Source organism: Gopherus evgoodei, chromosome 11, assembly GCF_007399415.2.
Source record: "Gopherus evgoodei ecotype Sinaloan lineage chromosome 11, rGopEvg1_v1.p, whole genome shotgun sequence".
In the NCBI taxonomy this organism is placed as follows: domain Eukaryota; kingdom Metazoa; phylum Chordata; order Testudines; family Testudinidae; genus Gopherus; species Gopherus evgoodei.
This window is the reverse complement of record NC_044332.1, coordinates 20,081,474-20,096,808: the sequence shown is the minus strand read 5'-3', so window position 1 is coordinate 20,096,808 and position 15,335 is coordinate 20,081,474. Positions and strand designations below refer to the sequence as shown.

The 15,335-nt window shown below is 38.9% G+C and overlaps 1 protein-coding gene across 1 annotated transcript in view; it reads left to right on the top strand.

Moving 5' to 3' along the window:
• The window catches only part of NBEAL1 (neurobeachin like 1), a 142,394-nt gene that overhangs the window by 110,905 nt on the left and 16,154 nt on the right, over positions 1–15,335 (top strand). The window contains 12 exon segments of the mRNA XM_030580909.1: positions 834–982; positions 1,543–1,676; positions 2,544–2,645; positions 3,897–3,992; positions 4,084–4,208; positions 5,314–5,454; positions 5,559–5,689; positions 6,397–6,506; positions 11,876–11,993; positions 12,638–12,735; positions 14,181–14,297; positions 14,819–14,908. Coding sequence (XP_030436769.1) covers positions 834–982; positions 1,543–1,676; positions 2,544–2,645; positions 3,897–3,992; positions 4,084–4,208; positions 5,314–5,454; positions 5,559–5,689; positions 6,397–6,506; positions 11,876–11,993; positions 12,638–12,735; positions 14,181–14,297; positions 14,819–14,908 — 1,411 coding nt within the window.

Genomic DNA, 15,335 nt, shown 5'->3' with positions numbered 1-15,335 from the left:
CTCTGACATGTCTGCTACACCAAAAGAGGCAGGAAAAGAGCCATGTAGGTGCCAGCTATGCTTTGCTGTGTGCCTACTGGAGACATCCCCTAAAACTGGGGAAATGTGTTCTTTATGCCATCTGAGTGGTTCAAAGGAAGTGAAATGGAGATGATAATATGCCCCAGTAACTGCAGATGCAAAATTGCACGAACAATTCTTTGTAGCATAAAATTGTAGGTGCAAAGAAGAAGCCTTGTTAAAGAGAGGCCTGTAAAAGTGATCAGAATATTTTTATTTACATGAATAATTATATACTGCCTTATATTATACCTTTAAAGTTAAAAAGTTCACGTATTTATTTAAAACTAAACAACCTTGTATTATGAACTTTTCAGTAACTACTATTTAAAATATTGCCACAGCTTGTCGTCTCTTGGAACTAGGGGGGCAAGGAGACTTACCCAGATTCAACTCTTTTATAGTTGGAGCTTGTGTGTTGGCTTATTTTTAAGTTTTTGCCTTTTTTTTAATCCAGAGATATGAAAGTTGACATTATACCTTATACTGTAACGATAGCAGATCCTCCTGTAAGATCTTATTATTCAACAGAAGTGACTGGAATAGAAAGATTAAAAAGCTCTGCTATGAAATGAACACATTGAGGTATAAACGTTGAATCAGAGAACTCATGAGCCTACTAATTAAAGTGAAATAGTGGAATGTTTTGTGTGACATGCTCTTAAGACAATTCAGATTTGATTCTTTTCTAAATTGTGCTTTTAGTTTGTGCCTGGTCAAACACAGCAGTCTAGAAAAACACATGACATGGGATGGTGATGTTGTTGTTGTAGGGATGAAAAGGAGGAGCAGGGTCAGAAAGAAAAATTGGTACTGTCTGAAGAATGTGAACTCATTACACTAATTGATGTAATACCTGGCAGACTGGAGGTCACTACGCAGCACATCTGCTTCTATGATGGCAGCATTGAAAAAGAGGAAGGTGAGCATCAGAATAGCTCTACTTCCCTGTAGTTCAGCAACATGTTCTTTCCAGCTAAACTTAATTTTTTTAGAACAAATGCCAGTGTTGTTGACCTCTAGAAACCTCTCTTAGCTCATTAACAGAGTTGCATATAATGTTCATTAGGCTAATGACTTCATATTGTTCCTTTCGAGCAAGATGTCTGTAAATGTAGCCTATCCACTGAGCCATTTTACTAGTACAATCTTAAATTTTTTCCCCCTCTCCTGGGGTAGCATTAAGGCTGTTAATCATATTCTAAGGAACAAAATTTCTTTGTATAATTTTTATGAGTAATTGACAGTTCTCTATGATTTCTGCCATGTGTTCACCAGTTATGCTAACCACATGAGCTTTGTCACCTGTATGAATTGATAAGAAAAGTAGTTTGTAAGCATTAATCAGTGATATCTATTTGGTGAGCTTTTATAAAAAGGTGTATACTTTAACTCTGATACGTGAAACTGATCTTCAGAAAATTAACTGCACTGTTTCACCAAAAGAAACTGGATCAATAACTGAAGTTGTTCTGTTCACAGGAGTAGGTTTTGATTTCAAATGGTCCCTTTCTCAAATTCGAGAGATACACTTGCGCCGATACAACTTGAGGCGGTCAGCCTTGGAGATCTTCCTCACTGATCAGACCAACTACTTCCTTAACTTCAGTAAGGAGGTATGGAATTATCAAAGCTGCCCCGGTGGACTCTCGGCCGAGGGACAAATTCTAGTTTACTGGCCATGGCTAATGTGATTTTTGGCAGCTTCTGCAGCATTATATTAGGTCAAAGTACTTGCTAGATTGAGCTGCTCTGAGAAATTTAGAATATGGATCTTTTTATGTTGTGGAAAACCCCAGTCTGGTTTCCAGTAAAATTGAATAGTCAAAAGAAGAACAAAACTCTTATTTTTTCATGTGCAATTACTATTTAATTTCTGCCTCATGAGAAATTATACCAGAGCTAATTTCAACTTCTTTGTACTAAACAAATCATAAAAACTTTGTGCAAATGAATTACAAAGCAATGGAGAATTACTATCCTACTATCATGCAGAGGGAGAAATTATTTATATCTTGCCCTTCTGATGGTTTGCAAATGCTGTGCTAATGTTTTCTTGGGTAATTTAAATAGGATGAGGCTAAAATGAATAACTGAACAGGGATGGGTTAGATACTGATGAATTGGTAAATGTTATGAATAGCTGTTACATAGTGAATATTTAAAGTGAATAATTCATCAGAGTACCTTGTGTAGAAAAAGACTGATATAATATTAAACATGAAAAATGGCAGTGTTTTCTATTATGTTTGTGTGGGGATAATGTGTAATTTTGCTGGGTTATTATTTTGCAAAAGTATTTCAATTAATCACAAATAATACCCATTTTTAACTCCTGCAGCTGAATAAATATCTTTTTGGCAGCAAGAGGGCAGCACAGTTGAAAAATGTAGTAATTTTTTGCTTCATTACGAATTTAATCCGTAGAGCAGTTGCTTTTGGTTTTATTAGCTGAATTTTCCAGTGTAAATGTTTTCTTACAGGTGAGAAACAAAGTGTACAGTCAAATCTTGTCACTCCGTTCTCCAAATATTTATGGGACCAGATCTCCACAGGAACTGTTTAAAGCTTCAGGCTTGATGCAGGTAAGATGAATTCGGCTGAAATGATTTAGGCTGTTTCAGTGCTTCTCAAAGAACTGCTTAATAATAAAGTAGTTAAACTAGGATATTTCATCTGACCTCTAAACTTGTGCAGTTATGTGCGCGCCCAATTATTGCAGTTATACCACTTTGCAGACCTATTTGTGTCTGCAGATGTTAGATGTATGACAAAAATTAGAGGACAGTTTTGCAAATTTGTCTTCTGGTGTCAGCACATGGGGCTTAGGTGAAAATTTCTTTTGCTCTGTGTACAAATTATTTGCTTTGTTATCTTATTATGGGTGCTTTCAACAAAACCCACTTAAAGATGTAGAGGTGTGGCCATGATTCCTTGCTTCAGGTGCAGTATTATTGGCTTGTAAGCAAAGTGTCAATTTTCAGAAACATCATGAAATTTTGGCAATTTATCTAACTTCACAGGGCAGTCTTATTTTTCTGGGGTGTTTTTTTGTTTTGTTGTTTTTTGGGCATCAACAGATGCTTTAGTTTTCTGTGAGAAGTAGAGAAATGTATGATCTTATTAACATGAAGAATTCTCCAGTTTCCTCTCTTGTACCTTGGCCTTCCTAGCTGTGCACCTCAGCCGCTTTCCTAGACAAAGAGGAATGGGAAAGAAGTTATCGCCTCCAATCCTTAGTTAGAAGGAAGGTTCAGAGTTACATAAGTCACTCCTTCCTCCTCAGGATATGAAATAGTTAGTCTGCAGCACTTTCACAAGGATACTGGAATAGTTCACTGGTGCATATACAGTTAACTGAGGAAGATCAAAAGACTCCTTTTTGGTTATTGGAGTTCTTTATCAAATGCTCCCTTTTCCCAATATTTATTTACCTCTCTCCTTTACCTCTTTTTTTCTGTTTTGCTTTTTCTCCACTAATGCTCTTTTCCCCCTTTCTTCTGTCCTTTTTGTTTGTTTAGTTTCATTTAGTTTAAAAAAAAAACGTATTGCCAGCGTACGGCTGTTAGCTGTCCCCTGCATTTAACCTGAATTTGATAACCCCTTGCCTCTGCCAGGTGTCAGCTAATCTCATCAAGAGACAGAGCACAGCCACAGATGCAGGAAGAATTTTAAACTAAGCTATGAAAATTGAAATTTGCAAATTCTTATGTATTTAGTGCCCCTCACTATGAGAAATATTTCCTGGCAGCTAAGCATTGACAAGACACACTCTACAATGACAACAGTTTCTTCAGTTTAATGATTTTAGTGTTGCCTTTTCTTGTCTCCTTCAGAAATGGGTGAACAGAGAAATATCAAACTTTGACTATCTCATTCAATTGAACACCATGGCGGGACGAACTTACAATGACCTTGCCCAATATCCTGTGGTAATTTTTTTTGTTAATTGTCACTGGATAAATGTGATTATTTTGTGGAAAGATGGATTTTATATCTGAATTTTGAACTGTGGCTTTCTAGTTTCCTTGGGTCTTGCGAGATTACACATCAGAAGAGTTGGACTTGAATAATCCTGCTGTCTTTAGGGATCTATCCAAACCCATTGGGGTGGTGAATGAAAAGAATGCCAAAGCTGTGCAAGAAAAGTAAGTATTAAAATTCCCAGTTATGTTTCTCTCTCCATTTATTTTAGCTTTCTGATGGGACATTTTAAGACTAATAATAATTCATTCTGAGAATTCCATAACTATTTGTAACTGTGACATTAATTGTTATAAAATTAGCCTGTTTGTTTGATGGCAAAGACATACGTTAGCCATATAGCTTGGAACTGTTAGGCAGCGATGCTGTTACATTAACAGCAGCATACGCAACACTAAAGAGGCAAGTATTATTGCCTCTAGCACTAGGAGGTAAGAAATCTTTTTTTAGGTTGATTTGTTTCTCAGGGTTCAAGAGAGGAAACACAGGGTTTCAGAGGAACTATGGGCACCTGTCTGAAGTTGACTGGATCCAGATGATTGAAAAGTTATCTTGTCCCCTATACATGTTTCTGGATATTGGCATCCCAGATGCAGTCATACTGGTGGATTTGAGTAGAAGGAGGGATTATCCTATTTGGATCTGGGCTTCCTCCTGGTGTTCTGAGTCCAAATTTTATCCTTGAAATAAGTTGAATCTCTTCTCTGGTAACTTTGTTGTAGATAGGAATGACCACTACTTCCACTCACACGTGAGCGTAGTCATCCTTAAGTTTTGCTGGAGTCGGGAATGAACACTTTTGACTTGTCGTGGTTGTCAGGCAGCACTTGTCAAGTTTCTTCCCAAACAGGATTTCTCCTGGGAATGGAGGATTTACTGTGAATAATTACCTGATATCCATGGTTGGAGTCAGTGCTGGTTCCTGGACACTGAGTTTGTTTCTATGGCTTTTCCTGCCAGTCTCATGGCATTCAGTGATACATCTGCTATCTGGTGTATCAACTGGGTGGGAACTTGCTGGCTGTGTCTTTTAGGACCTGAAATGGGGAAATAATTATTTAAGTCCTAAATGCATCTCTTCTTCCTGTAATCAGAGGCACTCAGTATATGCTGATGTAATTTTTAACAAAACTGTCATAGGCCACTTAGCTAGTGAAAAACAGTGATGCATCTGTTGTATATTCTCTGTATACTGTAAATATAATCTGTGTGTATCAGATGTAGAGTGCTGTAGTTATGATTTTAAAGATCTCGAGCTCTGTCTTTTAGATATGAGAATTTTGAGGATCCTCTTGGGACTATTGACAAGTTTCACTATGGTACTCACTACTCAAATGCTGCTGGTGTCATGCATTATCTCATTCGAGTAGAGCCTTTCACCACACTGCATATCCAGCTTCAGAGTGGCAGGTAAATTGTGAATGAACAGTAATATCTGTCTCTTCTACCTCTACTTCAGTGATGACTTTTTAATGGGAGCTGTCAAAATGTAACTTGAGCTTTCCAACCTACAGGTTTGACTGTGCAGATCGGCAGTTCCATTCCATTCCTGCAGCCTGGCAAGCCCTTATGGATAACCCAAATGATGTGAAGGAGCTTATCCCAGAGTTCTTCTACTTCCCAGAGTTCTTGGAGAATCAAAATAGTAAACAGACTTTTCAGAATTTATTGAATAGAACATGCATCCCGCACACTACTAGAGAGCATTGTCAGAATCTGTTTAAGAATATTGAGGAAAACTGTTCTTGATTAGATTGAACATGTGAAAATTACTTTACGGTCATACTACCTTTTAGCCATTTAGTGAGATGCCAGTTATGCTAAGCCACTATTTAACTTCGTAATTTAAAATTCTTTCCCAGAGTTCTTGGATGGCTAAGAGTTTTGATGTTTGGTTTAATCTAAAAGAGGAAAAAGGTATTTTTTTTAAAAATTAAACATTCTAAATTGCACTCATTACAGTTAACTTGCTTTAACTGTTCTGGATCCTAAACCCACCTCTTCTGGAAGAGATATGCTAACCTGGAACATGAGATCTTTTTTTTAATTAGACAGGCCTGCAGAATCTAGACTCATAACTGGTATTTTCAGATGTGGTCTTGTATAACTTGAATTTACAGCAGTCTAAGATCCAGGATTCTTCAAAAGTAGAAAGCTCTTGTTAAACATAATCTATGTTGTTAAAGATAACTTTCCCTGCATGTTGACATGAGACATTACACTTTTTGGCTTCTTGCATTTCACTTAATAGATTTACTTATTCAGCTTCATAATCTCTGATCTAGTGATCAAGATACTTGAAACATATTGTAATAACTTTTGAAACCAAATTGTCTTGATTATATTCCATAGAGTTTAACTTGGGTCGGCTACAAATCTCCAAAGAGGTAGTGAATGATGTTGTTCTCCCAAAATGGGCCAAGTCACCTGAAGACTTCATTTGTAAACACAGGAAAGCATTGGTAAGACAATGACTACCTTAATCTTTGGATGAAGTAATGAAACAGCAATACAGTACATGCTTTTATTTTTATTTTATATACACACACACACACACACACACACACACGGAAGAAATGGGAAGTTGATAGTAATTAATATAAATCAGAAGCTAGGAACTATATGATTGATAAGAGAAGCAAAAGGACACAAGGAGAAATCTATGGCCAGCAGAGTTAAGCACAATAATGAGGAATGTCTTTAAATATGTTAAGAAAAAAAATTCCTACCAATAGTACTAGTCTATAGAAGGATGGAAATGATATAATTATAAATAATGATGCACAAATAGACAGACATGTTCAATAAATATTTCTCTTCTGTACTTGGGGAAAAAGCCAGATGATGTCTTCGTATCATGAAATGGAAAGTATATTCTGATTATAACAGTGGTTGTCTACTTCATATGGCTGATGTAGATGTAGAGCAACAACTATAATTTCACATTTAGGTGATTGGGGCAGATAATTGCATCAGGAATAAGAGTGTATCACTGTGATGATTCCTTCGTATTTGTGAATCGGGCATTGAGTTGTTATATATTCCATGGTTTGTTCTGGGTGACCACAGTTGCACACTGGAGAGTTTTTAATTTTCCATTTGTGCATCAAGTATCTGCATCTGTCATGGTTTGAATGGATGAGGTTTAGGGTTGCATTGGGTCTTTCACAAGATATTTCTTTGTGACTTCTTGTGAACTCCATTCAGCTTTCCAAGCTTCATCAGCGTTGAAGCTGCATTTTGAAGGTTAAGCGCATAGGTCGAAAAGGGCTTGCATGACTTCAACCAGCGGTGAAGGATACCATTGAGGTCCTGGTGGAAGAGATGTTCATTTTCTTTGATTCACTGGACTTTTCAAAGGGTTGCGGCGTCATGGAGAATGGATGGGGGGAGTGATATGTGACAGCACGGGCAGCCAGGGTGTTGGGGTTGACCTGAGGGTTCCACCAATGCACCATATTGTAGTGTTCAGTTTGACATCAACAAGTCGAGTGTGGCTATTTTTCTGGACAAGGTTGACACTTGTCTTCATATCGGTGGCTACTTTCTTCAGATGGTCATGGAAGGTTAGCATGTGGCTCAGCTTCACCCCAAGATAAGTTAAAGTGTGGTTATGTTGCACAGTGTTGCAACAGCAGGTCACTTTCAGGGTTTCTTAGTGGAATGCGTTGACTGTTGTGTTGTGGGGGTTTGGTTTGAGCCTGTATTTCTGGAAATATGCCTCTCTGATGTTTAGATCCCCATTCAAGGTGGACTCAGTGTCATTGAAGGTGGCTGCTTGCGTTACCAGGGCAACGTCATCCGCATATGCAAATATGCAAATCCGCATCATTGGCAGCTTGTCATTTGTGTAGACATTTGAAGAGTGTTGGGGCGAGTGCTGAGCCTTGTGGCAGTCCATTGTGGAGGAACCGGGGCAAACTGACTTTGTCGCTCAAATGGAGACACAGCCACCTATTGTTCAGCATTGTCCATAGCAGGCATAGTGTTTTGAGGCAGGGGATGATCCTTGCAAGCTTTCAGAATCAGGGCTTTAATCCAGACCATATCATAGGTCAATGACAGGTCTACAAAGGCTGTGCAGGTCTTGGATTTCAACAATAACTCAGGAGGATGTTTAACAGCAGCTACTAAAGTCAGACATTCTTAAATCAGCAGGTCTGATTCAAGAGTTTTTTAAAAGAGCTGGCCAAGGAGTTCTCTGGCCCATTAGTGCGTGATTTTCATTAAGTCTTGGAATACTGAGGAAGAAAACTATGTTGTACCAATATTTCAATGAGTTTACTCAAATAACTCTAGGTCTGTCAGATTGACATCAATCCCAGGCAAAATAACAGAATGGCTGATCTAGGACTCAATAAAGAATTAAAGGAGGACAATATAGTTAATGCCATTTAACATGGGTTTATGAAAAGGAGATCCTGTCAGACTAACTTTGTCTTTTTTGATGAGATTACAAGTTTGGTTTGTAGGTAATAGTACTGGTGTAATAGACTTCTGTAAGGCATTTGACTTGGTACTACGTGACATTAAGAAACTAGAAGGATACAGAATCAACACGATGCACTTCAAGTGTATTTTAAACTGGCTAACTGATAGGTCTCAGTATGTAAATAGGGCAACATTATCAAGACGGTGAGTTTCTAGTGGGGTTCCATGGATGTTAGTTTTTTGCCCTATGCTATTTAACATTTTTATTAATGATCTAGAAAAAAACTAAATCATTACAGATAAAGTTTTCAGATGACGCAAAGATTGGGGGAGTGGTAAATAATTTACAGGACAGGTCATGGATACAGATTGATTTATATTGCTTGATAAGCTGGGAGCAAGCATACTGCTAATTTTAATATGGCCAAGTGTCAGATCATACATCTAGGAACAAAAAACACATGCCATAATACTAACAGGATGGGGGACTCTATCCTGGGAAGTGGTGACTCTGAAAAGGACTTGGGAGTCATGGTGGCTAATCAGTTGAACATGAGCTGTAGTGCGACGCTGTGGCCAAAAGGCAATCCTTAAATATATAGACAAAGGAGTATTGAGTAGGTGTAGGGAGATTATATTACCTCTGTGTGTGTTACTGGTGTGGCTGCTGCTGGACTACTGGGTCGAGTTTGGTGCCCACAATACAAAAAAAATATTGATAAACTGGAGAAGGTTAAGAGATGAGCCACAAGAGTGATTATTGGTCTGGAAAACCACCAGAACAGCCGCTCCCCACAGCTCCCAAGGGCCAAGAATGGGGAACCGCGGCCAATGGGAGCTTCAGGGGAGGTACCTGTAGGTGAGGGCAGCGCGTGGAGCCCTCTCCCCACCCCCCCCACCCTTGGGACTGCAGGGACATGGTGCCGGCTGTTTCCAGAAGTGGTGCGGGACTAGGGCAGGCCCCGCTGCATGCCTCTGCCACCCTGGAACCACTCCAGGTTAGAGGTGCCGAGCTAGAGCCCGCACCCTGAACCCCTCCTGCACCCCGCGACCTGACGAGCCCCTGCCTGCACCCCATCCCCCTGCCCTGAGACCCCCTGCTGCACCCCAACCCTCTGCCCTGAGACACCTGGCGCACCCCTCCTGCATCCCAACCCTCTGCCCTGAGCCCCCAATCCTCTGCTCTGAGCCCCCTCCCACTCTCTGCACCCCTCCCTGCGCCCTAGTCCTCTGCCCTGAGCCCTCTCCTGCACGCTGTACCCCAACCCCCTGCCCTAAGACCCCTCGTACACCCGCATTGCTCCGCCCCAACCCGTTGCCTAGACCCTTTCCTGCACACTGCACCCCATCCCGCACCCCCTCCCACACCTCAACCCCTTCCCCAGCCCTACCTTCAGGGCCCTGCATGCAATTTCCCCACCCAGATGTGGCCCTCGGGCCAAACGGTTTGCTCACCTCTGGACTAGATGATCACAATTGTCCCTTCTGGCTTTCTAATCGATGACTAGCATCAGGAAGTTTACTGTTGATCTTTTACATTTTCCTTTTTAAAATTTCATTCCTTTACTTGTAGCTGTAATCTTTTATTGCAATTATTAAATAATAGGATGTCAAGTGATTAAAAAAATTAATCGCGATTAATCACGCTCTTAAACAATAAGGGAATACCATTTATTTAAATAGCTGTGGATGTTTTCTACATTTTCAGATACATTGATTTCATTACAACACAAAGTATACAGTGCTCACTTTATATGTATTTTTATTACAAATATTTGCACTGTAAAAAACAAAAGAAACAGTATTTTTCAGTTCACCTCCTACAAGTTCTGTAGTGCAATCTCTTTATCATGAAAGTTGAACTTACAAATGTAGAGTGATGTACCAAATAAACTGCTTTCAAAAATAAAACAATGTAAAACTTTAGAGCCTACAAGTCCACTCAGTCCTATGTCTTGTTCAGTCAACTACTCAGACGAACAAGTTTGGTTATAATCTGCAGGAGATAATGCTGCCCATTTCTTGTTTACAATATCACCTGAAAGTGACAACAGACTTTCACATGATATTGTTTTAGCCAACGTTGCAAGATACTTATGTGCCAGATGCTCATATGTCCTTTCATGCTTCAACCGCCATTCCAGCATCCATGCGTCCATGCTGATGGTGGGTTCTGCTCGATAACGGTCCAAAGCAGAGCGGACTGATGCATGTTCATTTTCATCATCTGAGTTAGATGCCACCAGCAGAAGGTTGATTTTCTTTTTTGGTGGTTCAGATGCTGTAGTTTCCACATTGGAGTGTTGCTCTGTTAAGACTTCTGAAAGCATGCTCCACACCTTGTCCCTCTCAGATTTTGGATGACACTTCAGCTTCTTAAACTTTGGGTCGAGTGCTGTAGCTATTTTTAGAAATCTCACATTGATACTTTCTTTGCGTTTTGTCAAATCTGCTGTGAAAGTGTTCTTAAAACAAATGTGCTGGGTCATCATCCGAGACTGCTATAACATGAAATATATGGCAGAATGCGAGTAAAACAGAGTAGGAGATATACAATTCTCCTCTAGTGAGTTCAGTCACAAATTTAATCAACACATTATATTTGTAATGAGCATCATCAGGATGGAAGCATGTTCTCTGGAATGGTGGCCGAAGCATGAAGGGGCATAAGAATGTTTAGCATATCTGGCACATAAATACCTTGCAACGCTGGCTCCAAAAGTGCCATGCGAAAGCCTGTTCTCATTTTCAGGTGACATTGTAAATAAGAAGCAGGCAGCAGCATCTCCCATAAATATAAACAAGTGTTTGTCTTAGCGGTTGGATGAACAAGAAGTAGGACTGAGTGGACTTGTAGGCTCTAACGTTTTACATTGTTTTGTTTTAGAGTGCAGTTACATAATTAAAAAATCTACATTTGTAATTTCAACTTTCATGATAAAGAGATTGCACTACTGTACTTGTTGGAGATGAATTGAAAAACTTTCTATCATTTTTACAGTGCAAATATTTGTAATAAAAAATAAAGTGAGCACTGTACACTTTCTATTCTATGTTGTAATGGAAATCGATATATTTGAATGTGTAGAAGAACATGCAAAAATATTTAAATTTCAGTTGGTAGTCTATTGTTTAACAGGGCGATTAATCGATTCATTTTTTGAGTTAATCGCATGAATTAACTGCTGTTAATCGACAGCCCTATTAAATAATGCCTCTCCTATCTTCACATTCATGTCCTTAGCACATATGCATATCCTTACACATCTGTTGAACTGCTGATGTGCATGCATCTTAGGCAGTTTGTGGGCACTCTAATTCTTTTGTGTTTAACCCCATCAGTGTATCTGGGAGAGAGAGTTAGTACGTCAATTGATGATATTAATTCTTTCTGTCTTAGGAGTCTGAGTATGTCTCTGCTCATCTCCATGAATGGATAGATCTGATTTTTGGCTACAAACAGAGGGGACCAGCTGCAGTGGAGGCGCTCAATGTGTTCTATTACTGTACTTACGAAGGTACAAAACCATGCTCTCTTCTTGTCATTGCAATCATATTTGTGGGGTTTGAGAAATATCTGGAAACAGATTCCTCATCAAGAATGCAGTATAGTGCCATATGGTAAAAGAACAGAATATTTGATGTTCGGATAAGAAAATGTGAATTTTTAATTAAATACCCTCTTTAGCCCTTCTGTAGGAACTTTATAATTGCTTCTGTTCAATTAACAAACAGTTCTGTAAGATTCCATTGGAAACATAATGGAAAACACATTGGAACTTATTTTCTAGAGTCTAGTCATAGTAATTTACTATAGAACATATTTTAGAAGGTAAACTTTAGAAAGTCTTTAATCAAGAAAGTCTATTCTGGGTTACTTTTTGCGCACATTAAATTAAGAAGATTTATCTTCCCAAAAGCCAGATGCTGCAACCAAAACACTCACTCACTTCTGTAGGAGAAAGTTTGCAGAATGGAACTTTTAGCAGACTACGTAAAATAAACTGATGGTGGTTGATAATTTTATAGAGAGAAGGGGTAATGGTTTTGCAGTTAGTGTATATTTTCCTACATGTGTTTCATAACTTTTTCTTCAGTGAATTATGGGTAGACAATGCTGCTTATTGTTTACTGCCCTTTACTACTCTGGTTATGATTCCAGGAGCTGTGGATTTAGATGCCTTAACAGATGAGAAGGAAAGAAAAGCTTTAGAAGGGATGATTAATAATTTTGGACAAACACCCTGTCAGCTGCTGAAGGTAAATCTCTTTTTGTAGCAATAAACACACAAGTTCCATATCAGTCAGTTTTGGGAAGATATACACTTGAATGGCAGGGGCTTGTAGAAGGATTACGCAACCATTGTGATGGCTATTGTTCCTTTAAGAGTCTATTCCAGGTCTTATAACCTGTAAATTGTAGGAAACATGTAACTTTTAGGAAAGTTAATCTTCTACAGTGTTATCATTAATAAAGGAGACCTGGTATAAAATTTTCAAAAAAGCCTATTTCCTATTTTCAAAGGTGACTAGACACTTAGGAGCCTAAGTCCCGTTGACTTTCAATTAAATTTAAGCACCTAAGTATCTAAGGGTATGTCTTCCCTACCGGCTGGATTGAGGGGCAGCGATCGATCCCCGAGCACTCTCCCATCAACTCCTGTACTCCAGCTCAGTGAGAGGCACATGCAGAGTCGACGGGGGAACGGTAGCAGTCGACTCACCGTGGTGTCCACTGCGGTAAGTTGATCTAAGTACGTCAACTTCAGCTACATTATTCACGTAGCTGAAGATGCATAACTTAGATCGATTTTCCCCCCCGCCTCCTCCCAGTATAGACCAGGCCCAAGTCACTTTTGAAAATGGGAATTAGACTCCAAAGTCACTTAGGAGCCTTTGAAAATTTTATCTTTGGTATTTCATCTTCTGATGTAATTTAAATAGATGCGGAAACAACTTTCTTCATAATTTTGCCATTTAATATTTTTGAGCGCGAACTATAGCTCTGAGAAAAGCCCTTTCAGATAGACTTGCCATCTCGTCAATTTTTTAAATTGGATTATTCATACGAGTTGTTTGCCGTCTGCATGCCTTTGATAATTATTGTATAGTACTAGGTATTTTGTTAAATATGCTCCTGTAAGACAGGAAGTACATTTTTGTTGGCGTTAGTCCAATTCTCCACTTTCATTCCTTTCTGTCCAGGTTTCCACTCCAGTTTCCCTAGTGTCTAGTCCTAAGGCTGTCTAAATTCTAGAACAGATGTGACGTTCTACAGGTGTTATGTATAGTAAACCTTTCATGCCAGCTATCAGTGAGAGGAAAGATTAGCAACATGGCTTGTAATAAAATCTAAATGTTCCTTTTTTTGGTATGAATGGTAAATATTTTTCTCAAATAATAAAACCAGCTTTAAGAAAAAGCCACCAAATGAATTTAACAAAATCTTTCCCTCTCCCTATCCCCTGTGGAGTAAATCTCCCAAGTAAATCAGCCAAGGTTTTCTTTGTATAGAAAAATGGTCTAGAAACAATAACTCCAGAGGAATCCCTTCATCTGAATTTAATACATTGAGTTAGAATTTACATTCTCTTGACTCTAAATACCATACATGACTTGAACAGTTCAATAAAAGATTATTTCCCACTATGCTGAGATTGTGTATAAATTTGATTTTTTTTTCAAAAATTGATATTGTTTCCTAGGAGCCTCATCCTGCGAGATTATCTGCAGAGGAGGTACTACAGAGACAGACCAAAAGTGACAGCTCAACCCTGAATCTGTTCCAGCATCTCCCTGAACTTAAGTCATTCTTTGTAGAGGTAGCAGCTGACACACATTATATTGCATGTGTTTTAAGACTAGTCTGAAACCTCTAATACATTGAAATAAAAGGTGGTCAGCAGACTAAAAATAAACTTGCTTGTAATGTAAAGAATATTTTGTACAAAACATCTAATAAACCATTTGTATAGAAGGAGATGTTTCTTTGCAGTGAATTTATACAGGTTGAGTAGGTTTACTTACCCTCATCCTGCAGTGATTCTGTAACATTTATTTTAACTATCTAAATGGTACATTTTATCCTTTTTGCTTCCTTCCCTTCCTACTTTCCAAGTGCCTACATGCAGTCTGGAGAGAGAGATCCTGGCCCCACTGTAGTCAATGGCAAAATTCCCATTGACTTCAAAGTGGTCAAGATTTCTCCCCTACTGTTAGTGGCCGAACTTAGCTATTTAAGATGTGTGTACCTCTACCTGGTAGTGCAACTTTGTCTCCCAGGTAACTAAAGTATTTGTCCCACCTATGGATGTTTGTCAACTGAATATGTCATTTCTCATAGGGTATCAGTGATGGTGTTCCCATTGTCAAGGCTGTTGTTCCCAGGAACCAGTCACGTTCCTTTATGTCTCAAGGGAGCCCAGAGATCCTGGTGAGTTGGATGTGTCAGTACAGCTGTTTGAAACTCTGTGTTACATATGACTGCACTGTTCCTAAAATTAACCTTTATATTGACAAAATGTGGGTGCTAGTAATGTTCTAGATGTCATAATGAGATAACGTGTTACTATCAATCTGAATCTAGGTTCTTATAACAGTCTCCATCTTAATAATCTCTTTGGAAGTGCTCATATATTGTTTAATTTCCTCCACTCACATTTGTATAGGCCAAATTAGGCATAAATAAACCTGTGGCTAGTCAGATTTTGTACACCTGTGTCTGAAGATTTGATTCTATTCCTTTCAAGTCGCTGACAAAAATAGTACACTACATTAAAACTAGATGGAATTACTTTCACACTGACTCAGGCCTTGGCTACACTGGCGCTTTACAGCGCTGCAACTTCCTCACTCAAGGG